The sequence below is a fragment of the Andrographis paniculata genome, unplaced genomic scaffold (assembly GCF_009805555.1).
Source record: "Andrographis paniculata isolate CXL003 unplaced genomic scaffold, ASM980555v1 Contig80END, whole genome shotgun sequence".
NCBI lineage: Eukaryota > Viridiplantae > Streptophyta > Magnoliopsida > Lamiales > Acanthaceae > Andrographis > Andrographis paniculata.
Window position 1 is genome coordinate 1734748 of NW_026137618.1, and position 26355 is coordinate 1761102.

At 31.8% G+C, this 26355-nt stretch overlaps 2 protein-coding genes across 2 annotated transcripts; one reads left to right on the forward strand and one right to left on the reverse strand.

Annotated features, from left to right (window-relative positions):
• Positions 1–567: 567 nt before the first annotated feature.
• Positions 568–6761, reverse strand: LOC127240838 (acyl carrier protein 4, chloroplastic-like). Its single transcript, XM_051259668.1, has 4 exons — positions 6527–6761; positions 4507–4575; positions 1014–1136; positions 568–924 (listed from the first exon to the last, which is right to left on the reverse strand). Exons 1-4 carry the CDS (start codon positions 6620–6622, stop codon positions 772–774), a joined length of 441 nt encoding a protein of 146 aa, XP_051115625.1. The 5' UTR covers positions 6623–6761; the 3' UTR covers positions 568–771.
• A 9209-nt stretch (positions 6762–15970) lies between these two features.
• On the forward strand, positions 15971–17523 carry LOC127240951 (CASP-like protein 4D1). Its single transcript, XM_051259827.1, has 2 exons — positions 15971–16252; positions 17299–17523. The coding sequence occupies exons 1-2, from the start codon at positions 15971–15973 to the stop codon at positions 17521–17523; spliced, it is 507 nt and encodes a 168-aa protein (XP_051115784.1).
• The last annotated feature ends 8832 nt before the right edge of the window (positions 17524–26355 follow it).

The following is a 26355-nucleotide window of genomic DNA, read 5'->3' on the forward strand; positions in this document are numbered from 1 at the left end:
TTGCGATAATTTCACACCTTTCTTATATGTCCCCTATCCCACAGAGATGGAGATTCCAAAGTTTGGATTAGACAATTCAATCCATTCAAATAATCTACTTGAGAATCTCCAAGATAGAACATTTTCAAGTAGAAAGGAATTCTAATCATATGAAAATTATGGAAAGAATTCTACAACCAAGGGAAAATTATTTCAACCTAGTATCTTTATAAAGGAAGTCTATGACTAAATCCAATTGAATGAAATTATATCAAAAAATGCAATACTTAGATAAATATAGTTAACATCAATTACTCACATATTTTAATAGAATAAAACCATTAAAAAAAAATCTATACCTGATGAAACTTTTACCAGGCTATTAATATTCTTACCTTAATTATATCAAAAAATAATTAATGGAATAAAAATCATTCAAAAAATCTATACTTGATGACCAACTGTATTCAATATTAATTTTAGAAAACAAAAAGGGATCATACAAAACAAATTTAAACTGAATCTGAAGTTTAATCACAACTTTTTTTTTTTTTTAACCATGAGAGCTGAAATCCATAAAAAAAAAAATAATAATAAAATAAAAATCGATTATGATCAAAATATTTCCTTCAAAAATCCAATCAACACCATTAGAAATGTGTCTTGACTTAAACATTTTCCTACACTTAATAGATCACAAAGATGGACAAGAATCAGAAAAATAATGGATCAATCCATCAAATACCAACATCTCAATTCACATCCATTGAGTTGTCACCCAAAAACTGCAGCTCATGTAGATGGGGATGCGCTAGGTGAGGCGGGTTTGTTCTCAAGAATTTTATCAATGAGATCGGCAGCATCTTTGATGGTGGTTATGTTGTCTGAATTCTCTTCCTCCACTGTGATCTCGAAGGCTTCTTCCAGCCCCATCACTATTTCCACCTGTATTGTAATTTAAGCAAATACATATATATATTAATTGGATACATACATACATACATACATATATGAATTAATTAATGAGTACGTACAGTATCGAGGGAATCGGCGCCAAGCTCGGCAAAGGTTGAGTCGGGCGTGACTTGAACTTCAGGAGCTAAGGCCAATTGCTTCCTTACGATATCACTCACTTGCTTCACTGTCTCTGCATTTGCCTGTACATTCGTTTTTCGCACTGTTTTATATATTGCATATAAAAGTAGCAAGTGCTCTCTCTCTCTCTCTCAAAATATATATATCGATATATATATTAGCTCGTAGGACAAGTAAATTAGGATATGCCTACGGAAAACTTGTAAATTCAGGGTGCATTCTTCTCGTACTTTATTTCAAATTTTAAGTTTGAGTTTTAATTTATATACTATTTTAATTTGATATTTCAAAGGGAAAGTTCTACTAGCTTCCAGTAAGTTGACAGCATTAAAAGTCCCTAACCAATACCAACCAGTTACAAACTATCAAGAGGATCAACCAAGGGAGTAGTTTAAGAGTCATCTACCTTGTTGTCGTTTTCAAATGTTGATTTCTTAGATTGTTAGTGCTTAAAAGAACCTATAGAAAGCCCAAGAAGCTGGAGGGCAAAGATACCCTATGGTTATTTGGGAGAAAAATAAAGGTTCAAATTTGGCGGATGGGCGCGAAGGCTATTTGGAGCTGGCTTATATGATTGATATGAAGGTCAATCTATTGCCAATGCCTATCAATATTGTTTGGATACAATCGAACAAAAGACAAGCACTAGTCCCCATCCGTCACAGAAAAGAGATGAAAGCCACCTATGGTTTTAGAGAATCAAGACAACCTTTCAAGCCTCGAAGACAAAACTCAACTTGGGACTGATTGTCACCCTACAATGCACGGTAGTGGACATAAGTTTTCAGAAGAATGGAGACTTTTGGGCCGTGAGATCATTGGACCAAGTTGTTATTATTCCATGGCATACCCGACAGTTTTGAGAAAACAGTTTGGGATGGGAACAGTAGGTTTAACAAGGTGCAAGGGTACATGAAGCCAGTTTCATGATCCCAAAAGTGTCAGAAACAACGGAAACATTGAGCAGCAAGGATGAAGCAAGAAGCCAACTCTCAAGAAGGTCCAAATAATGATTTCTATTGTTTGTTTTTTAAGAAGAAGTCAGATCTAAGAGGGGAAGATCGACAAGCATCAATTTCCAACTCCTAAAGAGTGAAGGCCAAAGCAGAAGTACTTGAAATTTGGCCTTCCTATTGAATTTTCGTGCCATATTGATTTTTTTCAGCTATAATTGTTGGGATTATGATTAAAAGTTTAGTTGAATATATATGTTCCGTTAAAATGAATTCAAAATATCTATTTTAATATATACGGTGGTTAAGGTGCTAATTTGATTAAATCAATACGGCTCTGGTTTGAGCATATTATCACATTAACTCGAAACTATTAACATTTAATCACAAGTATAGCATATGACAAAGTTAGTATATTAATTTGAAACAATTAATCTTTCATTATAAGACAGATGACATATAACCAAGTTATACACTAATTTTTAAACAATTAGTATTTCATCAAAAGACAAATGGCATATTCTCCATTATATAGAAATATGTGTTCTGTGGGTTATATATTGTAGTCAAGTGCATATATTATACTAAATAAAATTTTATAATGTGCTATGATATGTATTGTATTAAAATTGATGAACTATATATTATGTTATGATGTATAATTTATGTATTGTGCTATATATAATTAAATAATGTGGAATCAAAATATTTGATATACTCTCTTAGTCCTTTAAGAAACTATCTATTTTTTTTTTATTTTGTTATGTCCCATAACAAAGTATATATTTTTTTTAGTAACTTACTATCTACTAACATTACAAATATTCTTACAATTAATATTACATAAATATCATTACTTTTATATTACACAATATTAATAATATTATTTTAGTCATTTTTACTTTATTTTTATTACATATCAATATAATATTAGTATACCTTAAACTCCGTGGAAAAAACAAACATATATTTACTTAAGGGACGGAGGGAGTATATATATTAATATATATTAATTGTTTTTTTTTATAAACATGTGCGCTAATTAGGTTAAATTAACATCATATTGATTTTGACTCAATCAATAACTAAAGTGTTTAATATAGGAACAAATTTATTTAGATAAAACATATTCCATCCGTCCACCAACCACAAGGGCACCAAAACCAAACACATTCTATTTCATATAAATAATAACAAAAAAACTATGGCATTTCAATTATACTTCCCCCTTTCCTTAAATAAGTATTTATTTATTTTTTACACGTAATTTTTTTAATATTAAAATAATATTAAAGTACTCCCTCCGTCTCGGATATTGTGTCCGTTTTACTGTAGACACGATAATTTAGGAGGAATATAATTAGTAAATAATAAAAAATGTATTAATAAAAATAATTATCGTATAATAAAAATAATTATAGATTAATATTAAGATAACTAATTAGTATAATTAAAATTAAAAAATTATCAATTAAATTTTTAAAAATAAGAATAAAGTGTATAATTCTTTTAAAAAAAAGTGACAAAAAAAGTGAGATATACCGAAATAGAAATGTGGACATGAGAAGTGGAACGGAGAGAGTACAACAAAAAAGAAAAAAAAAATTATTAGTATTGTATGATATAAAGGTAATGACATTTGTATAATTATAATAATATTTTTAATGTTAAGTATATAACAAATTAATAAAAACTAAAATTGATATTTTGTTATGAAACAGAGCAAAACATAAACAAAAAAAAAAAACAAACAAAATTAATAATTTGTTAAATAACAAAGAGAATATAAATTTTACCAAGGCATTTTTTAGAATATAAAACTGAAATCATTTATTAATCATAAGAATACGTTCATATTTATAGTGATAAACAAATTATTTAAATAAAGCAAGAATCCTATCAAGACAATTATCATAAATATATATAATATATTGCTTCTAAGTATATTTTAACACTCTTCTTCAAACTCAAGATATGATCGAACAAACTTGAGTTTGCACCGAAAAAGATATAGCCGAGATCTTCCACGTACGAATTTGAATTCGCCAAAATTGAAAGTGGTAGTCATCCACTGGATCAACAGAAGTCTCAATACCGTTAGAGTTGAAAATAGGATTCGCTCACTCTTAGAGCTAGAGTCGAAAACCGGACTCGCTCGCTCACAACAGAGCCAAAGTTGGAAACAGGATTCCCTCGCTCTCGATAGATTAAGAATCGAAAACAAGACTCTCGATGGCGTTAGAATCGAAAGTAGACTATGTCAGTGGAGTAGTAGAGACGGAGATGACATGAAAATAACAACATGACATTGAATAAAATCAAATACATCAACAAAATACATATGAGATATAACGGATCATAAATGTATCAGGCGATAATTTGGGTATAATAATAAAATAAAATAATATATTTATATTTGAAAATATAAGTTTCATAATAATTCAATGATGAGTCACGAGAGCATGCATGGCGGACTTACATCACAGATTTGGAAGTGCAATCTTCTGAATCTGATACAAGGGAAACCACTCCTTCCTTGTCGCATCATCTGCACATATGCATAAGTGATTAATAAAAGTAACAGAGAATAAATGATGACGGCGGTTAATGTGCTATCAGAGTCAAATCAGCATCGTGTTAATACGATCAAGTTAACACAGTAACATGAAGTTATTATACTGTTTTAAAGCAATTAACATTTCATCGTAAGAAAGTTAATATATTTTGTATTATACTCCCTCCGTCCAGATACCGTGTTTGCTACACTGTAAACATGGTATTTTAGGAGGGGTGTAATTAGTAGATAATTAAGAATGTATTACTGAAAATAATTATCCTATAATATAAATAATTATAAATTAAGATTAAGATAACTAAGTAGTTTAATTAAAATTAAAAAAAAAAATTAAAAAATTTAAAATGAGATTAAAGTGTGTAATTATTTTCCTAAAAAGGAAAATGACATGGTATGTGGGACGGACAGAAACGGCAACGTGGACATGGTATCTGGGACGGAGGGAGTATAAAAATATGTATTGTCTGAGTTATATATTGAGTTGAAATTAACATATATTATGCTATATAAAATTATATAATATGTTATGTTATATATTATATTAATATTTATTGTATGAATTATATATTGTATTGTATTGTATAATATATTTATTGTTTTATGGTACTCAAATCAAAATATATTATGTCAAATGTAATTATATAATGTGTTATATATTATATTAATATTTGCTATTTTTTTTATAAATATGTGTTGATTAGTACTGATTTGATCCAATAAATACATTAAGGAAACCATATATTATATCTATTTTAGTTTAAATATATATGCAACTTTCATGTCACATTTATAGTGTAACATAATTATTTTATATTAAATAAATTTAATACATATGAAATTTACATTTATATACAGATCTCTCGTAGAATAATAAAGCTTTTTTACATTTACAATAGGTTATTAACTAAAATTTATATAAAATAGTTATGTTCATTCATTTATATAAAAATATATGTCATACATATATATTCATTATCCTAGAGATATCAAATATAATTTACAATGGTGAAAGGTATTGTATGATACTGAATTTTAAAATTTAGTATTGTTTTTATATTAATATAAATACAATTAATAAATTGAAAACACATAACATACTTACATATAAATCACACATTATAAGTATGACTTGATAGAACATGTGCAGTGTCAAAAAAAGAAGCAATATGTTACTTTATATTTTGTTTGTACTCATTGAAAAAATCAACATGGTAATCGAAGCAATTTGCAATAATTAATTCGTCACACAAATCACCTCGCTAAGTTTTACTATAGAGGAATACTTAACTAATGGATACTATAATGTACATATTGTTATAGTGTGGATTTTAAAACGGTACACTTAAATTTATTATTCAAAAATATAAAAAACAAAGCAGCTAGTAAATCATCTTATTCAATATATATATTTTTTTAATTTTCTTTTCGAATATGCAGTGAGTAAAAATCCTCGATTAAACATATTAGCTAAGAAACTACACCAAGAGGCAAGACCAATAGGATGTCGATGAATTTGAATCCATAACCTTGTGGTAACAGATGCACCCATTACATTAATTACGCGGACGCTTACACTAAAATAGTTTGGTAATTTTTTTTTTTAACCTCTCATTTGTGTGTTACTCCCTCCGTCTCACATATTATGTCCACATTGCCGTTTCTGTCCGTCTCACATTTCATGTCACTTTTTTTCTTTTAACACTTTAATCTCATTTTAAACTTTTTTAATTTACTTTTTTTTTTTATTTTAATTAAACTAATCGGTTATCTTGACCTTAATCTATAATTATTTATATTACTAATATATTTTTAATTATCTATTAATTATATTTATGCTAAATTTTCGTATCTACAGTGACCCATGCGGAACGGAGAGAGTATTATTTAGCCTTATTACGCTAAAATAGTGAACATACATACATACCGGGAGGTGGTTGTTGAGACGAGTAGCAGAAGCAGTAGCAGTTGCAAATGGAACAGCGCAATGAGGATGGTGAAGTGAAGCAGCAGCAGTAGCCATTGAATTATATGTGTATCTGTATACACAGACAGACACAGATACAGAGACAAAGACAAAGACAGGCAAAGGCAAAGGCAAATTAAATTTAGGAACAGCAGTCAGGCACAATGGAAGAAGTGGTTTGTTTATAAAGATTACTTAGCAGCAATAGCAGCCGTACATTTATATATATGTATATATATATATATATGTGTGAATTTGTTTTGAGTGGTCTCCAATCCACGATCTATCCATCTATCTGCCCAACCCTATCCTATCCATTCTTATTTTCTATTCTATTATATATATATATATATATATATATCTATGGGGCTTCTCATTTATTCCGTCTGAGGTATCGTGTTCCCTTTTTCATCCCTTCGGATATCTCTCTAAGTGATCCCTCAACTATATATCGCCAGTAAGTTGGAACTAAATTAGGATATGTTTGTTTTTTTTATTGGGTCAGAATTTCAATTTGTATTCTATTTTCATATATATATATATATATATATTTATCTCCAATATTTTTAAAGAAGTAGCAATTTACTTACAATTTTCTATTTTTATTTTTGTTAAATAAATAAATATATTCATCTATATTTAGAATTTTATATTTTTTATAAAACAAATTTATACTGATTATATAGTCGTTTCCTCCGTGTTTTAAAGTTATATTTACCTTTTATATCATTATAATTAACATTAAAAATATCGTTATATTTGTATAAATTCTTTACACGTATGGTTATTTTTCTATAATTTGTACTATGTTTTAATATAATAATTAATATTTAAATATAAACAAAAGATAAAATAAATATGGTGGTTAGAGTCAGACGGAGATAGCATGTATATATACCTTTTTCAATTCAATAACAGTTGATATGTTTTTATTTTTATACTTAAAAAAAAATAATATATTTGTAACGGAATTTCGTTCCTAAAGTTCATGTAGCTAACGTTAATTTCATTCTTAATTCCGCCTTTAATGTCATTAGTAACGGAAAAAGTAGATTTAGAGAAAAAAAAAAAGTTTTGTTACAAAAATGATTTTTTGTTATAATGTTAATAGATTTATTAATTTTAAATATAATTAACAAATATAAATAATTGATAATTCTCAACATTTTACACTACTCATTCAAAATCTCTCTGTTTTTATATATCTTGTAAATTAAATAAATATTTCTATCTATATTTAAACTCTTAATTTTTATCAAATTAGTTTATATTAAATATAAATAACTAAATATATATTTTTAATTTATATAAAATTTTGTTCTTTACAAAGTGATACTATCTTTTATTGAGATATACTAAAATTATTTAAACACATATTCTAAATTTCTTTAATTATTTATATCAATTCTTGTTTTTAAAATACCAACAATATTACTTATATAAAAAATTAATATAATAATTTATTAAAATTCACTATCACAAATATTGTCACTAACCAAATACATCAAGTATTCACTACAAAAAAATATATCAATTTTGTAACAATTTTTTTTTTTTTTGTCTGTAAATCCCCCTTTTCAGTTACTAAAGACATTAGAGACGAAATTAAAGAGGAAATTGCGTTAACTACACACACTTTAGGAACGAAATTCCGTTACTAATATACTATTTTTTTGTAGTGATTCCGGAGGAAAGGAAATATTTATGTAATTGATTTATATATAATTGTAATTTCTTAAAAAAATATATTTATATTTAATATATTATTGACGTATAATTTTTAAACACTTCAATATCACTACAAAAAAATAATATATTTGTAACGGAATTCCGTCCCTAAAGTTCACGTAGCTAACGTAATTCCATTCCTATTTCCGTCTCTAATGTCATTAGTAACGGAAAAAATAGATTTAGAGACAAAAAAATTTTGTTACAAAAATGATTTTTTCTTGTAGTGATATTTATATTTATTTAATTTATTTTAATCAAATATATGTTATATCATAATCTTACGAAAAATGATCTAACTTTTTTGGAACTTCGAAGGCAAATGATCTAACTTTTCTGGAACTTCGAAGGCAAAATGTCCGCCAAAATTTTTAATATTCAATGAAAAATTGAATAAATAATACATTTAAACAAAATAAATAATAATAATAATAAAAAACCTTATGCAAAAGTTTGATATTATAAATCCAAAATATTAAGAGTAGACAATATATGTCTTTGATGCACTACAAAAAAATAATATATTTGTAACGGAATTCCGTCCCTAAAGTTCACGTAGTTAACGTAATTCCATTACTAATTCCGTCTCTAATGTCATTAGTAACGGAAAAAGTAGATTTAGAGACAAAAAAGTTTTGTTACAAAAATAATTTTTTCTTGTAGTGATGTACTATATTTTGAAATAATCGCGTAATGACCTCGTTTTCAATTTTCACAAATATATATATATATAAATGTATATATATCTTAAGGTAACATAACAAAATGGTCTATCAAAAATTAATATCCTATCTCCTAGATATAAAATAATTAATCTCCTATTTTGTTGCACGAATCATTCTTATTAGAATTTAGGATAAAATTACGAAATTGTATTATATAAAAAATAAAAGTTTACAAGATATATATAGTAGTGGAATCGGATCTAAACTCAAAAAATAATATCAAAAAAATTATCTAAATCTAACATAATAATATCAAAGAAATATCTAAATCTAACATCCCTTCAAACTCAAGATGGGGCAGTTAAAGACCAACTTGAGTTTGTCCAAGAGTAATCGGAAACGACCTGAAATAAGAGACATGGTGAAGATATCTGCTATCTGATCTGCAAAAGATATTAGAACGAGATGAACTCACCCATTGACAACATGTTGTCGAATGATGTGACAGTCAAACTCAATATGCTTGGTGCGCTCATGTAAGGTATCATTATGGGTCATCTTCATAGCACTCTGACTATCGCAGTGAAAAACCGTAGAAGATGGCTAAGGGGCACCAAGATCAGTGAGTAGTCGACGAAGTCATAAAAGTTCTGAAGTATAGTCAACAAGAGCACGATACTCTGACTCGGCACTCGAGCAAGAAACCAAAGTCTGCTTCTTGCTGCGCCAAGAGATGATAGAATCACCTAGGAAGAAGCAAAAACCAGTGGTCGAACGATGATCGGTGGGATCACCAGCCCAATCAACATCAGAGTAACCGCTGAGAGTCAAAGATGAGTGAGAGGAGACGTGTAAGCCATGCAAAAGAGTAACCTTCACATAACGAAGAATATGTAAGACAACAGAGTGGTGAGAGATCCTCGGAGCGGCCATGAACTGACTCACAATATGGAGTGCATGAGCGATATCTAGTCGAGTGACAGTCAAATAGATCAAGCTCCCAACAAGTTGACGATAAAGGGTGGGGTAATTCGAACGTCGTAGGCAAGTGCTGTAGAGGCTACTTGACAGTCTGTGAGACCAACTCGAGCAAGAAGATCGGAGACATATTTAACCTGAGACAGAAAGAAACCATCAGGAGAATCTGAAACTTCAAGCCCTAAGAACTAACGAAGGGGGCGCAAGCTCTTCATCTTAAACTGCTGGCTAAGATATACCTGTAGATCATAAATAGTAAACGCATCATCTCCCGTGATAATCATATCATCAACATAAAGTAAGAGTATTACATTGATTCAACGTTCTTGTCCATACACCTCTCAATAAAATGGTCTCGCTGAGCGCAAATATCGTCACATTTTTAGATACTTTTTGTGTGTTCCTTTTGTTTGACTCTTGTCCTGATAGGTTCTAGGGGAAGTTGCCCTCACCGCTGTCTATACCATAAATTTTATTCCATCATCTATCATTCATAATAGTACCCCTTTCGAGTGTCTCTATGGTCAGCCACCCGATTATAGTACCCTTTGTTCCTTCAGTTGTGTCGGTTTTGTCATTATCTTTCCAAATGAACGTTTCGTGCATGTGTATATTATGTTCTTGGTTATGAAGTAGAGCATAAAATTTATAGGCTTTGGGATCCGATTTCTAAACGGTTGTGTATATTTCGTCATGTTACCTTTCGGGAGAGTGTCATGTTTTCCACCCTATCTAAGTTTCATATGCCATATATTCCTGGTTCACCTTTCTTCTTATCGGCATAACCTCTCTTGTTTCTTGATCTTGATCGTACGGCTCCATCACTGCCTCTGGATCCTGTTCCAATTGAGGCTTCTGATCCACCTTCAGTTGAGACTTCTGATCCACCTCCGACGTTGTCTCCAGATGTTGATCGGTCTACGGTCCCTGGACCTATCATACCTCGTCGATCACATCGAGTAAGTCACCATCCTACTCAATTGTGTGATTATCATTGTTACTCTACCATATTATCTCATCATATGCCTAAGTCATTTCGTGAGGCGAGTACTGATCCATTGTGGCAGCAAGCTATAACTGAGGAATTGAAGGCTCTAGCAAAGACTCCCACTTGGGATTTAGTAGACTTGCCTTCTGGAAAGACACCTATTGGGTGCTAGCGGGTTTTCAAAATCAAGACTAATTCTAATGGTTCCATTGAGTGTTACAAAGCTCATCTGGTTGCCAAAGTTTATTCCCATGAGTATGGAGTTGACTATGAGGAGACTTTTGCTCCCCTTACTTGTCTCCCTACTTTTTGTTGTCTTCTTTCCATTGTTGTTGTTTGTTAGTGATCTCTTCTTTAGTTAGATGTCAAGAATGCATTCTTACATGACATACTTTCTGAAGAAATTTATATGACTCCCCCTCCAAGTTTCTCATCTTCAAGAAAGGTTTGTCGCTTAAGTCATAATTTATATAGGTCAAAGTAGGCCCTCGGGCTTGGTATGCCACATTTAGTGCTGCACTATTGGAGTTTGGTTTTACCACATGCGGTTAAGACTCTGGCCGATTTCTTTGTTGTACTTCATTTGGAATAGTTATACTCTTGCTTTATGTTAATGATATGATTATTACGAGAGATGATACATTTGGAATTTATGATCTACAAGCATATCTTAGCCAACGGTTTGATATTAAGAGCTTGGGTCCCTTTCGTTACTTTTTGGGGCTTAAAGTCTTTGATTCTTCCGATGGTTTCTTTCTATATCAGGCTAAGTATGTCTCCGATCTTTTTGCTCGAGCTGGTATCACAGGCTGTCAGGTAGCCTATACACCAATTGCCTACGACATTTGAGTTACTCCTGATGATGGCTCTCTTCTTGATGACGCTACCCTCTATCGTCAACTTATTGAGAGCTTGATCTATTTGACTATCACTCGATGAGATATCGCTCATGCAGTCCTCCGAAGACCTCTCACCAGTCTGCCGTCTTACATATTTTTCCTTATGTGAAAGGTACTCTTCTGCATGGCTTACATTTCTCCTCTCATTCATCTTTAACTCTCAGCGGTTACTCAGATGCTGATTAGGCTGGTGATCCCACCGATCGTCGTCCGACCCCTAGTTTATGCTTCTCTTGGTGATTCTCTCATCTCTTGGCGCAACAAAAGGTAGACTTTGGTTTCTCGCTCGAGTGCCGAATCAGAGTATCGTGCTCTTGCTTACTCTACTTCAAAACTTTTATGGCTTCGTCGACTACTCACTGATCTTGGTGTCCCTCAACCATCTTCTATGGCTCTTCACTGCGATAGTTAGAGTGCTATGAAGATGACCCATAATGATACCTTCCACGAGCGCACCAAGCATATTGACTTGATTGTCACTTCATTCGACAACATGCTTTCGATGAGAGAGTTCATCTCGTTCCAGTATTCTCTACAGATCAGACATCAGATTTCTTCAGCAGGTCTCTTCTTTAAGGCCGTTTTCGATTACTCTTGGACAAACTCAAGTTGGTCTCTATTGCTCCATCTTGAGTTTAAGGGGATGTTAGATTTAGATATTTATTTGATATTATTATTTGAGTTTAAGGGGATATTTGTTTGATATTATTTTGTGAGTTTAGATCTGAGTCCACTACTATATATATCTTGTAAACTTTTATATTTGACAAAAAAATGATTTCATAATTTTCCCCAATTTCTAACAAAAGTGTGTGACCAAGATTTCGGATGAGCACTCTGATATCAAGGTCATTTATAAAAATATGGTGCATCTCTTGCCATAGGGCTTCTATGCCCTCCAGGCGTAGTCCCAAATTTTATGATGCAACATTGGTGCAAAGAAGGTCAGTACAGTTTGAGTGAATACTATCGAGCTAGAAAGATTGTTCAACCGCACTATAAAGCCTGCTTATAGCCTAAAGTCCGAACGGCCAGCAGCCTCAGAATTGTGCAAGTCACGCTAATTCTTATGAAAAATATTTGATTTTGTTTAGGAATTCCATCCTTCCTATATTTTTAAGGGTATTTTGCTATCCCAAAATATTTTGTGATAGAAATCGATTCGGCACAAATTAGGGTTGCAATATGAGCCCAATAAGAAGTAAAAGGAAGCAGTCTGGCTCGAAGCATGAGTGTATTGGTGACCTTGACATGAGTACGAAGGGAGAGTCGTTGGATGGTATTTGACTAGCAATAAAAGGGAACGGTCAGGTGAAAAGAAGCGGATCACCTTCCAGAACTTCAGTTCTTTTTTTTTTTTTTTGTTATGTTGTTGTTGTATTATTTTAATTAAATTTTTATTGCTTCTTTGTTGCTTTTCTCTTTTGGAAATTTCCTTTCAATACTTTTTATCAAATTTTTATTTTTCCAGCAATGTGATCTTTCTCCTTTTCATTCCAGCATACTTTATGTTCTTGATTTCTATTCCTAGTTCCTATTTCCAATATTCACTCAAATGTATTTGGTTCTCTCTCCGATCAATTCAGTTTAGTTTTCTTTCTGTTTGTTCGAAACAGTTCGAGATTCTTTCTTGAGGAAACCGGAGAACCTACTGAATTTCGACCGACTTGGTTCGATAAGTGATCGAAATATTATTTTGAGCAATAATCCAAGCAAATCTTGCGTCCAATAAGCAATCATACGTTGATAAGTGATTGGTAATTAATTTGAGTTCGAACATAATAAATTGGAAATGCATGCCTACTTGCTTGTGTTGGGTTACTTACACACTGCTTTTTAATGCTCGATTTCTATGGTTCTCATATGTTTATGTATAATTGTTGTTGGTGGATGGTTCAGAAATACTTTGGTAATGATTAATAAGGACAAAACAATGGCTGTTGGGAATCTTAATTATATATTAATATTGTTTGGTGATCAACAATAAGTTCATCCTTACTGCGACTATATTTTTGCATGGTTTCGACTGACTTTTTATCAAATTTGATTTGATTTTTACTTTTGTTTTTGTCAGGACTAAGAGAAATCGTAGATTATTGCCAAATAATTAAGATTATTGCTTCTATATAGGCATGCTCATGCCTATAAAAAGTTTGGATAAATCAAGACTTTAAATGATAAAATTGAAATTTTGCACAAAGAAAATTGTAAAACAAAAATAAAAAATAAAATAAAATAAAATAACGAAGAAAAAGTATGAAACTTGCGGACGGCCGAGGGATATTAGGAGAAATGCATATTAGTTCTTCGAGCTGCAATATTTGTTGGATAGGGGTGTTTGAGTTGTTGGGACAAACAATGTGCTATTTTTCTTTTATTTTTAGATGTAGTTATATAGTTATTTAGTAGATAATTCGGATAACAATATACTTAAAATTTTCCGGTTATAAGTAGTTAATTATGTCTATTACTATATTATTGATTTCTTTCACACATTATGCAATGGGATGCTCTTATCCTTTGTGACATTTGGGGCACAGGTTAAACCAATTTTGTTTCTTATAAATCAATCTTGTTGATGGTTAAAGCATATTGTGTTGTTTGTTTATTAACCATTGATTTAAATTCTAGTATAACTCTCATTGTAGTTGGTTTATTGCCCTTGATTGCGTCCCCGTAGTTGGAAATGGACGAGCATGCTCGTCCATGGTAATGTTCCTGATTGCTCATTTTGATTTAGTGTTAATTGTACTGTATTTGATGATCTAGTGTATTATTAATTAAATCGGGGATTGATTGATTGATTTAGTTGTTTGGTGCGTGTTTGGCGCAATTTGTTATAAGACTACTTATAGTAGTTATAAGATACTTTAATTATTTTTGAGATAGTATTGGATGCTATGTCATAGAATATTGTATGTTCGACTCCACTTTGTATGATTGATTAAGAATTTTTATATTTTTAAAGAAAAAAGGACTTTTAATTTTTTTAATCACGAATTAGGTTCGGTAACAAATATAGTAGAAATTATCATATTCTTTTTTATCTTAACGAAAAGTTTATTTTGTAGACAAAAGACATTTGTATCGTATTTTCTCTTGCAATAAATATATTTTTGCATTTTTTATTGAGTTAATTAGGATAATCAACATTGTATTGACCCACCTAAGGAGCCCCTGACATTTCCCCTAAAATAGTGATAAACGACATACATATGTACGTATATATATATATATATTAACATTTAAAAACTGAATAAACGAAAATAAAAAGTGAATATTTATTTTTTTTAACCATTTTTTTTTTAAATCATAAATTAAAAAGAAAATTAAAATATTTTAACATTTTCTATTTTAAGAAATTTCATGCATGGTATAAATATTGAAATACAATATATATTAACATCCAAAAAAGATACTACTAATTAAGCAAATTCAAATAAGAAAAAAATGAATATTTCCATTTGAATAAATTTGATGGTCTTATTTGAATCAATTAATAATCAAATATAGATATAGAACGTTACTATTCGATGATTTGATTATAATATGGAATATGTAATACCCATATACTCAATTATCTACATAAATAATATTATGCTATATATTTTAATAAAAATTTTAAATTAAATTTATTTTTATCATTGTACTCTAAAATGCTTACATCAATAATATAATAAAATAATTAGTTTTAAAATAAAAAATAATATGCTTAAATAATAAACCCAAAAGCAATAGGAATTTCAAATTATTGTCAATGCTTCAACTGTAGATGAAATAGATAATTTTGATTCAATACTTAAATTCATATTAATTGTTTTTTTTTCAAATTTAATATATATAACGCAATTATAAATTAAAGTACAAATAGAAAATGTTTAATATTTGAACCATTGGTATTCCAAGGTACATGTCCATTGCTAATTACGCAGGCGATAGTGAGAGATTTGGCAATACGTACAGTGTCTTTCATGCCCCCTTAGTATTATCACATAGGCCTGCAACACAAAAAACAAACCCATTCTATAAAATACACAGACATACTTTCCAAGGCATTATTTACAATGTTAATTACCTCTTTGTGTGTATATATATCACAAATTAAATTAATCCAGGCCACTCAGAAATTAATACAGAGTTAATTAGAATGGCAAGTTCTTGTGTCCTAGGGAGTGTGGTTGTTCTAAGAATTATAAGTGTGCTGACCCTCACTGCTTCTGTTCTGGTAATGGGCCTCAACAACTTCACCCAACTCGGGATCAAGGTTAAATTCACTGATATTATAGCCTTCAGGTATGTTTTTGCTTGCGGCCTCGCCGGGGCCGCATACAATTTAATTCAGCTACCGTTTGCTCTCTACAATGCCGCTAAAGATAAGAGAATGATTCGAAACGGTTGCCTTCAAGAATTCGACTTCTATGGCGACAAGGTATATATATGTACAAAGGAATATGCATTCTAACTCGATTCAATTCGTTATTCATGTAATTAAATAAATATGAACGGGTTAGGAAACCGGTAATTAAATGGCCAATGGATAGTATATTGATAAGTTATAATCAGCAGATATTATGTACTTCATCATCGTTTTTTGCATGCTGTTGGTTAAGGCTTATCAGTATAGTACTTATAAGCGCTAATCAACACATATCAAATAGATATGCAACATATATATATGGTTTCAAATTTCACACTATATAGTGTCTTGTTATTATATATATCTTATATATTAATTTTAATAATAGCACGTGCGATGTAAACTATTTTCATGTACCGTCAATTCATGTAATATAGCTATACTATATTTACAAATCTTATATTATTGATTTATATGTTATACTTGTCTGTCAATATTTAAAGTGTCAATACATAAAAACATACATACGGATGTTACTATGTTTACTGGCCAATCAATACTTATGTAATATAGTTGGTTCTTATTTACCTATATATATTTGAAAAATTTTATCCTATTTATTTACATAATTTTTTTTTTTCACACATATCAAATTAAAAAGATTTTTTTCACAAAATATCGTATCGAATATTTACTTTTTATAATATTCACTTTTTTTCAAAATACGAAAACTCTTTGTCTAAACGGAATCTTAATATTTGTAGGTGTATTGTATTAATATACTACCATTGTTCTAGTCGAATGTATCTCTTTGAAGTTTTATAGTAGATTAGAAATAATATTATTTTATTGATTAATAGAAGTGTGTAAGAGATTTCGATATTTTTGTAATTTGTAAGTAAAAAGTGAATGATATTTTGGTATTAAGTTAGAATTAGTTTTACTAAAATAGTAAGCACGTACTTTTGTTTCTGAGTTAAACATAAAAAAATATAGTAAAAATAATAGTTTGAAATGAAATAAACATGTGTAAATGTATTCTTGTATGTTATCTAGGACTCTATATGTGTGGTGCTCATTACAGTAAATTAGTTAATTAATTGCATGCATGCATGCAGGTGATATGTTTCCTAGTTGCGAGTGGGGTTGGTGCCGGGTTCGCGATGAGCTGTGAGCTGAAGAGAGGATCTGACGACTTAAATGATAAAGGGAAGACATTCTTGGACAGAGGGCTTATCTCAAGCGGCCTTCTTCTTGGGGGGTTTCTCGCCATGGCTCTCCTCACCATCTTCTCATCCAACCGCCACACTTCCGCTAAGACCAGGGCATTCTTCCAAAACTAATTCATACTAAGAATAATAACTAATTATTTATTCTCTATTATTTAGTTCCTCATTCAAAGGCCCAAGATATATAATAATAGTAATGGAATAAGATGTTATTTGCTTTTCGTCATCATCTGTTGTTTGTGTTGAATAAATTGATTTAAATAAGAAGAAAAAAATTATTCAAAAATTTTCGAAATTGATTTTACAGTTAGTAGAAATTTATTGGATTGTATATGTTAGATTGAAATTTTCTAAATTATTTGGACCTGAAATTTATTAAAATCATCTGTTAAGTTATAATACGGACAAAATTAAGTTAATTAATTGTAATTAACTTGAGTCTGGTGACATCAATCGCACATTTGTTAAACACATCATTAATGATATATATAAATTTTATTACCGTTTGTTAAGGTAGCAAGAAATGTGGCAGGGTGAGAGCTTTGAATAATAGTTTCTCTCTCTAGACTACACTCTCAAACACACTCACAACCATTCTTTTAGTCTGTCCGGGTTGTATATAGAACTTCTAAAGAATGATTTGAAAAACCTCTTATTAATTTTTCTTCTCACTGAAATAGAGTGATGTGTGTCACATTTTGACTTTCCATAAAACCTCTAATTTGTCTCTTGTGTGAGCTTGAAGGAAGAGACGAATAAAATAGAGACAAACAAACCAGTTCTACTGTGCAATTGCAATTAAAGTTTGTCTACAACATTTTTATTCGTAATGAAATGAACAAACAACTGCATGAAATGATGAAATTGTCCATATACTAAAATAAATAAAGGGGTATATTTTTTTCATTCACATTCTTTGCCTTTTTGCCATATGAAACTTTTAAAAAAAATATAATAAAGTACAGGAATTAATCCACTCACGCACCCAATCATCCAAAATAGCAATTCAAGAGTGAGTCTAATTATTACATGCCAAAAGCAATAAAAGACTATAGGCAGACTTCACAAAATGATACGTTGGTTGTAATTACTATACACTTAGCATCAACAGATAAAATAATCAATCAGCAAAACAACATCGAACTAAACTTGAGCAACTCTCCCTAGAAAAATGATCTATCTTTTTTTGTATTACTCTCCCTTTGTGGGAGCAGATGAAAAAAGAAAAAACAATCTTTAGGAGGATTTTTCAACCTCACCGGCCATACCAACAAGGTCTTTCAGAAGAAAGTTCAGCCACGTGCTCATCGATTACAACACTTAAGCTCTCATTAGAAGCAATTAAATTCAAATCAATTTTCTTCCATTCAAGTTTATTTTGTTTGATTGGTCTATCCATCAACATGAACAATAGGGATGGATTGTTCATTAAAATCACCTTGAACTCCATCATCAATTCATACAAGTTCAACACTAGTTTCCACGATCTCCTTCTCAAAAACATATTATGCTTCATTCAATTTGTTGAGAAATTGTTGCGGCAGCAACCTTACAGCATCACTACTAGTTCTCTGTTTCTCTCTAGTAGAACGATTATCAGTATAAATTTTAGTTTCGTCACAAAAAATTTTAGTTGTCCTCTTCGTAGGAATTTCTTCTCCTTTCGTTCGTTGGAAAATAGTTGTAGTAGCAACATTCACATCAATATTGGCAACAATACCAACATGAACAACAATGGCAACTTTAGTTGATTTGGCATTTGCTTGAGCAAGAACATCATCGGGCGATTGTTTTTTACATCATCAACAACACCAACATCTTCTTGTTGTTTCTGAGTGAGTTCCTCTTTTGGTGGAAGCAACAAACATAATATTGTGTAATGATCACATGACTTGGATATTTCCAAGATTTGTTGCAGGACTAAAATGCTTTGAACATTGAGTTGATTCACGGTCACGGCCATGACAACCACCACAATCACTGAATCTACCACTGAATCTTCAACCAAAACTAGTTCTCGCCATTTTTCATCCAATAGGTGTGTGAATGACTTTCAGAGAGGATAACAAAAACGTGCGACCGTATTCCTCAACACAAAAAAATATATAAGCATGAAGATAGGAAAAGTTTTAATGGCCATAAATTCAAATTTTGAATTTTATATTTCCTTCCAACAAATATTTTGCAGCCTTGCAGAAATTGAAGCAGTTCACTGCCTAAGGCTTACGACGCCTATTTCCTCAAATCAACCACTGCCAAATCAAATCTCTTCTAAAGATTTCTTCTTTTTGAATTTTTCAAAAATTGTTTTTCCAAATTACTTTTATCTCCAATATTATCAAGAATATCTAAATCAACATAAATGTATTGGAGAATTTATTCAAGGTCATGAATGCAAAATCAAGTAGGGTACAAATGCATACCTAAATGACCTCGAAGCTTTTCAAAACGATCTGTATCCAAATTCGTAATAATATTTTTCTTCTGAATTTTCTTTGGCATCCACACCAATCTGACATTGTTATTTTGTCTGACTTCTTTGTTAGGCCAATGAACATACCTCGAATATCGGTAGTATATGCAGTCATAAAATTGTGATGACATCTGTCTAATATCCTGTGTCCTTCTCTGAATTTTCTCCCAATTTCTAGTTATGTTCCTTTTCGAGTTCTGCTTCACAATTAGGACTTGTTTTCTTTTTTGGAAAGTTGACCTAAATAAGAAAATTACGACAAACAAATGTATTTATTTTACTGTGATATGATTCCCAAAAATCCAATTCTTTGTGATATCTAAAGGATTTTCCAATGAAAAGGACTTCACCAAGTTTTTCCTTACTCTTTTTAAGTCTATCATTCCCTTGCTTCAGCTGCAAATCTTCAACCTACAATCCATTAACTTCATTAGATTTCACTAGTACATCTTCCTTGAAGTTTTTTTTATTTCAGCATCCAACTTCTTTTTTTGAGTTTCCAATTGATAAATGGTATCCAAAAGTTCTTAATTTTTAACCAATGATTTCTTTTGTTCAGCCACCATCTCCTCATAACTTCGATGAATTTATCAACATCAAGTTCTCTTGATTCTTCAGTAGCTTCAGAAGTAAAAGCATCATCATCCTTATTGGATTCATCTTCATTCACCATAAAAGCAACCGGTTCATCATTCTTTGAGTTTTCTTCGCCTCTAACAAAACTTGCATCATCATTATCACTCAATGTGGCTTGATAGACTCTGTTTTCTCTTTTTTACAGCTACACACTCAGATTTGATGGGTCCAACTCTACACATCTATAACAAGTAGGTGTTTAAGTTGTCTCAGGCTTAAAAGACACAATTAATTTTTTCTTGAATCCATTATCGAACTTTTCTTTTGGCATGTTCTAACTTGATGGTTTCCGCTTAGTGTACTTTTGTTGTGAGCTTGATGTATTTACATCATAATAACTACTTCTATTTCGGAACTTCTCATACTTCAGTTTGGCAGCCCTTTTCTTACTAATCATTCTTGAAAGTTTTCAACTCAGAAATGACATTTCTTCAACTGATTCAACCAGTTGCATGTCTCCCAAACTTAATTCCATAATTTTGGGAATCTTATTCTCAAGATGATTCATTTTATACCTGACCAAAGCACCATGCAAATTACCAAAAGTCATTCTTCTCAATTTTTTGGTTTATTGAACATAATCACTTTTGGCTTAAAATTCTTTGTAAATATTCTGGGCATTTTCCTCACCAAATCTCTTTCTTAAAAATGCATCCCAAAAGCTTCATGTTGAATAAAGAAATCCTTAAAATGATTTTAACATTATGAAACTATCTTGTCTTCATTCATTTTCATCCCTTCGAACATTATTTCGACATGCTCCAGTTTTGATTCTCTAACTTGAATAAAACTGTTAAATGCATTCGCCAAAATATCTCGTGCTCCCTTAGAAATCTTACAGTTAGATTTAGGTTTGGATTAATTCTCATTGACAACATTTAAAATGGAATAAATTGCCTTCAAATTTTCAATTCCATCAACCTTTTCATTCAAGGTCCATTCTCACTTTGGCTTTTTCGCAAAGATGGGAATATAACCTTTTCCTTGGATGGTCTTTATAGGATGAGATCATGCAAACTCAAAAGCTTCAGAAAAATCCTCTCCTTAAGACATAAGAAATACTTCCATTATGTTATTCCAACTCCTATAATTTGTGCCATCGAACAATAAAGATCAAGTTTTTGAACCACCTTCTTTATGTATTTTCAGAACTGTGAGATGATCTACTCAATAATTTATCAGACACCGCTCTTCTACTAGCTGTCAGAAAGTGGGCTCGATCATATATCCTACGAACACGAAAATAGGGGCCAACTTCCGAAAGAGTGGTTAACTCACAGTTATAACAACTCCTTGCCAACTAAATCAACACTGAACTCCAAAGTAATAAATGAGATAGGTTATAAATCAACCTATATTTGGGGGATCCCAATCCAGTACGAGTTCTACTATGATCAATCTTGATTATAAAACAAAAAAAAACAAAAACTCTTTCAACCAATTCCTCTACAATGGCTAACCTTGGAATACCATTAGAGGCTCTGGTTGTGACACACGCGTATTGACAACAGTCACAGAGTAAGGTAGTGCAGGGTTTGGTCATCTTCTCTGGTTAAAACTCCGATAAGTCCACTCTCCGATGACTTCTCCGTCAAGTTTCAGTGTAAAACACACATTTAAAATATAGAGATAGAGAGGGACAGAGGTAAGAGCTTCAAACAATACTTTCTCTCTATAATACACTCTCAAACACACTTACTACCATTATTTCAGCCTATCCGGATTGTATATACAACTACTAAAAAATGGTTTGAAAAAATCCTTAATTAATTTTCCTTTGCACTAAAATGGAGTGTTATGTGTCTCAATGATTGTGACACGCTTTGATATTCTCTAAAATCTCAATTTGTCTCTTGTATTATCTTGAACGAAGAGCCAAATATAATAGAGACAAACAAACCGGTCCTACTATGCAGTTGTAGTTATGGTCTGTCTGCAACATTTTTACACGAAATAAAATGAAGAAACAGCTGCATGGAATGATGAAATTTGTCCATACGCAAAAATAAATAAAAGGACATTTTTTCATTCATAGGTTTTTCCTCATACGAGCCTATTCAGAGTCCAAGAGAAAGCAAAATAGTTAATAAGTATCTAGTTTCGTCAAAGGTCTATATGTTCATAATCTAAAACAGAAAGTTTGAAATCAGGAATGGTAATCATGACCGACTGTATGTTTGTAATTAAAGCCAACAGTATGACTATTTAATAATCTATTAATGATATTAACTAATAAACTTAATTCAAATTAGGTGGTAACCTAATATTTTTGCGGTTCTTGCATGAATTAGATACCTTTAAAAGAATCTCATTCTTGCAATTCCATACACTAATATATTCAAATAAATGTCCCACTGTTTGATAATTCCAAATGGCATCCTTAAGAGAATGTATCAATGTCGGGTTTGTAAGAACTATCATAATATTGCCTTAGTGAATTGTTTTAGTGAACTATAGAGTCTATTCTTGTTTAGATATTCTAAGGTGTTGAATATATTGTTTTGTGTATTGGGAAAAATAATATACAGTTGTTTTGGTTATTTATGTTCAAATATATTTTAATATATTCGACATCTATTTTCAACATGATTTAATCTAATAATTTTTTAATATTAAGGATATGATCAATTAAAACTAAATTTGAAAATAGGAAATGTAGGTAATGAATGATTCATTAAAATTATAATCCTATTAAGATTAATTTTCCCAAATTTTTTGAAGTGAAATATCTTAAAATATTGTAAAACTTCAAAATCCACTATGATGTATGGTAGCAAATAAAATTCATCCATTTACTCATTTTGAAATACAATAATCGAAAATTTTCATTCTTAAAAATGGGAACTCTAAATACATTTTGTTTGTATATATATAGACACTTGAAAATTATTGAATGTTGTCCTATATTGGTAAACATGTGGGAACTCCCATGGCATGGTATATAAGCCCGACCGAATATGCAAAATCGAAACCCTAGCTGCCGCCACCGCCGCCGTCTTTCGCCGTCAACCGCCCCGCCATTGTTGGAACCGCCACTCTTCGGCGACCTCATCTACCGAATTTCGTCACCAAAGGTGGTGCGTCCAGCCCCCACGTGCCGCTGATGCAAATTACAGCGTCGCGACCACTCCGCCGCTGCCACCTTCTAGCCGCACATGAGGGCACGTCCACCGTCCTTCCGTTGTTTTTTTTCAGCCGCCGCCTCCTATTTTGGTTTCTTACGTCGTAGTATGGTTGGTTTTGTCATCGGAGTTAATTTTTATTTTGCATTTGTTACTGATATGGCTTCATCAGTCCAGAATATCGTGATTCTCTTATATCGAGTTCTTGTTTCCAATTCCTCCCATGTCATCATTTAACACCTACACTTGGTGTCTTGATAGATGCGCATCCTATGTCTTCTTCACTAACTATACAGACGGCTAATGGGAGTCGCATGAATATTACTCATTCAGGATTTGTATCTATACCATTTATCTCCCTTCCTAATTCTTAATGCATTCCTCAGTTGACTTTAAATCTTGTATTAGTTAGTCAACTAGTTGAGCAGGGACATACCGTTATTTTTTCTTCTTCTAGTGTGCAGATTCAGGATCCACGTACGGGTCGAATTCCTGTGATAGGTCGGAAAGTGGGTCAACTGTTTGAGGTACAGTTTTTGAAAATTCCTCCCCGTAATTTCTCTACCCCTTTTACTACCATTCTTTCCCCTGGTTTCTAATGGCACATTCATCTTGGTCATGCGTCTTTATCTAGAATTTGGTCTCTCGTTAGTAAGGGAAAGAGAAATATTTAGAAACCAACTAGGTTCGCAAGATGTCTCAATACATGTGACATGTATTCTATGGCTTATGCATTGACAATTGATGATGATCTTTTCACTGATGATACAAAGATATATAAAGAAGGTGTGGCGAGTAAAGATGCAAAAAACTGGATTATAGCAATGATGTAGAGATGCAATCTCTTGGAAAGAACAATATGGGATCCTGTTACACTACCAAAAGGGTTGAAGCCAGTGCGATGCAAGTGGATCTTTAAAAGAAAGAAGAGAATTCTTGGTGTTTAACCTGTTAGGTTCAAGGTGAGACTGGTGGCAAAGGGGTTCTTACAAAAGGAAGAAATTGATTACCATGAGTTTTTTCTTCTGTGGTGAAACACAAAACCTTCCGGGTTCTTTCGGCAATGGTGGCTGTTTTCGATCTCGAGTTGGAGCAGCTTGATATAAAAACAGTATTCCTCCATGTATGTTTGTTAAGGAATTCTAATATGGCTTGAAGAAGTCTCTGAGACAGTAGTACAAGAGATTTGATTCTTTCATGACGTCTAATGGTTATACTCTTAATCAGTTTGATAACTTCGTTTACTCAAAGAAAGTTTGTAGTGATTCCTTTGTGTATGTTTTGTTGTATATGGAGATATGTTAATTGCAGCTAAAAACATGGCTGTAGTTAATGACTTGAAGGCTATCCTAAAGAGTTAGTTTAAGATTTGACATAATAGAGGAGCATGACGGCAATGGGTTTCTCAAAGAAAGTATATCGAGAAAGTTTTGCAGACATTCTATGTTGATCAGTCCAAACCAGTAAGTACTTCTTTTGCGGCACACTTTGAAGTTGATCAGAGCACTATACCGACTACAGATGAAGAGGTTAGCTACATGAAAACGGTTTCATATTCAAGTGCAGTTGGAAGTCTTATGTATACGATAGTATATACCAGACTGGATCTCGCTTATGCGGTTATTGTGGTGAGCAAGTTTATGGCTAATTCGGGTAAAGTTCACTGTGAAGCTATAAAGTGGATTATGAGATATCCGAAAGAAGCGTCTGATATTTGTCTGGTATATGATGATAAAGGTTGTGGTGAGGGTCTGGTTGGCTATGTAAACTCCGATTACGGGGGTGACTAAGTGAAACAAATATCACCGACTTGCTTTATCTTCACTCTGTTTGGATGTTTAGTGAGTTGGAAGTCTACTTTACAACCAACGGTTGCACTGTCAACGACTGAGGCATAATACATGTCAATGACTGAAGGTATTAAGGAGGAAGGGTATCTGGTTACATGGTTTGGTGCAAATTTTGGGTATGAAGGTGGAGAAACTAGTGTTATTCTATGATAGTCAGAATGCTTTGAGTTTGGCTAAAAATCTAATGTATCACGAGAGAACCGACCATATTGATATAAGATTAAATTTTATCCGTGATGTTTTGGAGGAAGACAGGTTTTGTATTCAAAAAATAGCTACATAACACAATCCAGCTGATATGTTGACAATTGCACTTCCAACAGAGAACATTGTTGAAACGTGACTTGGACTTAGCTGTCTATTCGACCCGGAACCAAAGCAAAAAGGCAGTTTTAATATGCATGGTGTCTTTTTGGCCCATCTTAATTAATAAAAAACGGGATTAGGGTTTAAGGTGTCTTGGGGTGCTTATAAATATATATTTAATGTTACTAGTTGTATGGAATGATTGTAACCTTCAGAATCAGTATAATAAAATCTCTCTGGTTTCTGCCCATGGATGTAGGTTGACTCATCATCACCGAACCACATAAAATCATTGTGTTTTTTATTTGTTTTATTTCTCATTCTTTTCTCATAACAAGTGGTAGTAGAGCCTAGTTCATTGGTGGGGTGGATTGAGAGGCATGGGGCATTGTTTGTGGTTGTGGGAATCCTTTGTGACCTACGGAGGTGTCTTGTGTTGAAAGTCTCCTGGCGGTGTTAGGTCGGTCCCGACAGTTGTGGTAGGTTAGGCAGCGGGTCCTTTTGTAATAGATGGTGCAAGGTGGGCAGAGAATGATAAGGGTTTCTGAAAATGCATCAG

Bases quoted from the DNA above. Each gene is read 5' to 3' on its own strand.
- LOC127240838 (XM_051259668.1), bottom strand. From the start codon at position 6,622: ATGGCTACTGCTGCTGCTTCACTTCACCATCCTCATTGCGCTGTTCCA. The intron at 4,576-6,526 runs GTATGTATGTAT...GCATATGTGCAG, and splicing joins GTCTCAACAACCACCTCCCG to ATGATGCGACAAGGAAGGAG. The intron at 925-1,013 runs GTACGTACTCAT...ATTACAATACAG, and splicing joins GCGCCGATTCCCTCGATACT to GTGGAAATAGTGATGGGGCT.
- LOC127240951 (XM_051259827.1), top strand. From the start codon at position 15,971: ATGGCAAGTTCTTGTGTCCTAGGGAGTGTGGTTGTTCTAAGAATTATA. The intron at 16,253-17,298 runs GTATATATATGT...GCATGCATGCAG, and splicing joins TCGACTTCTATGGCGACAAG to GTGATATGTTTCCTAGTTGC.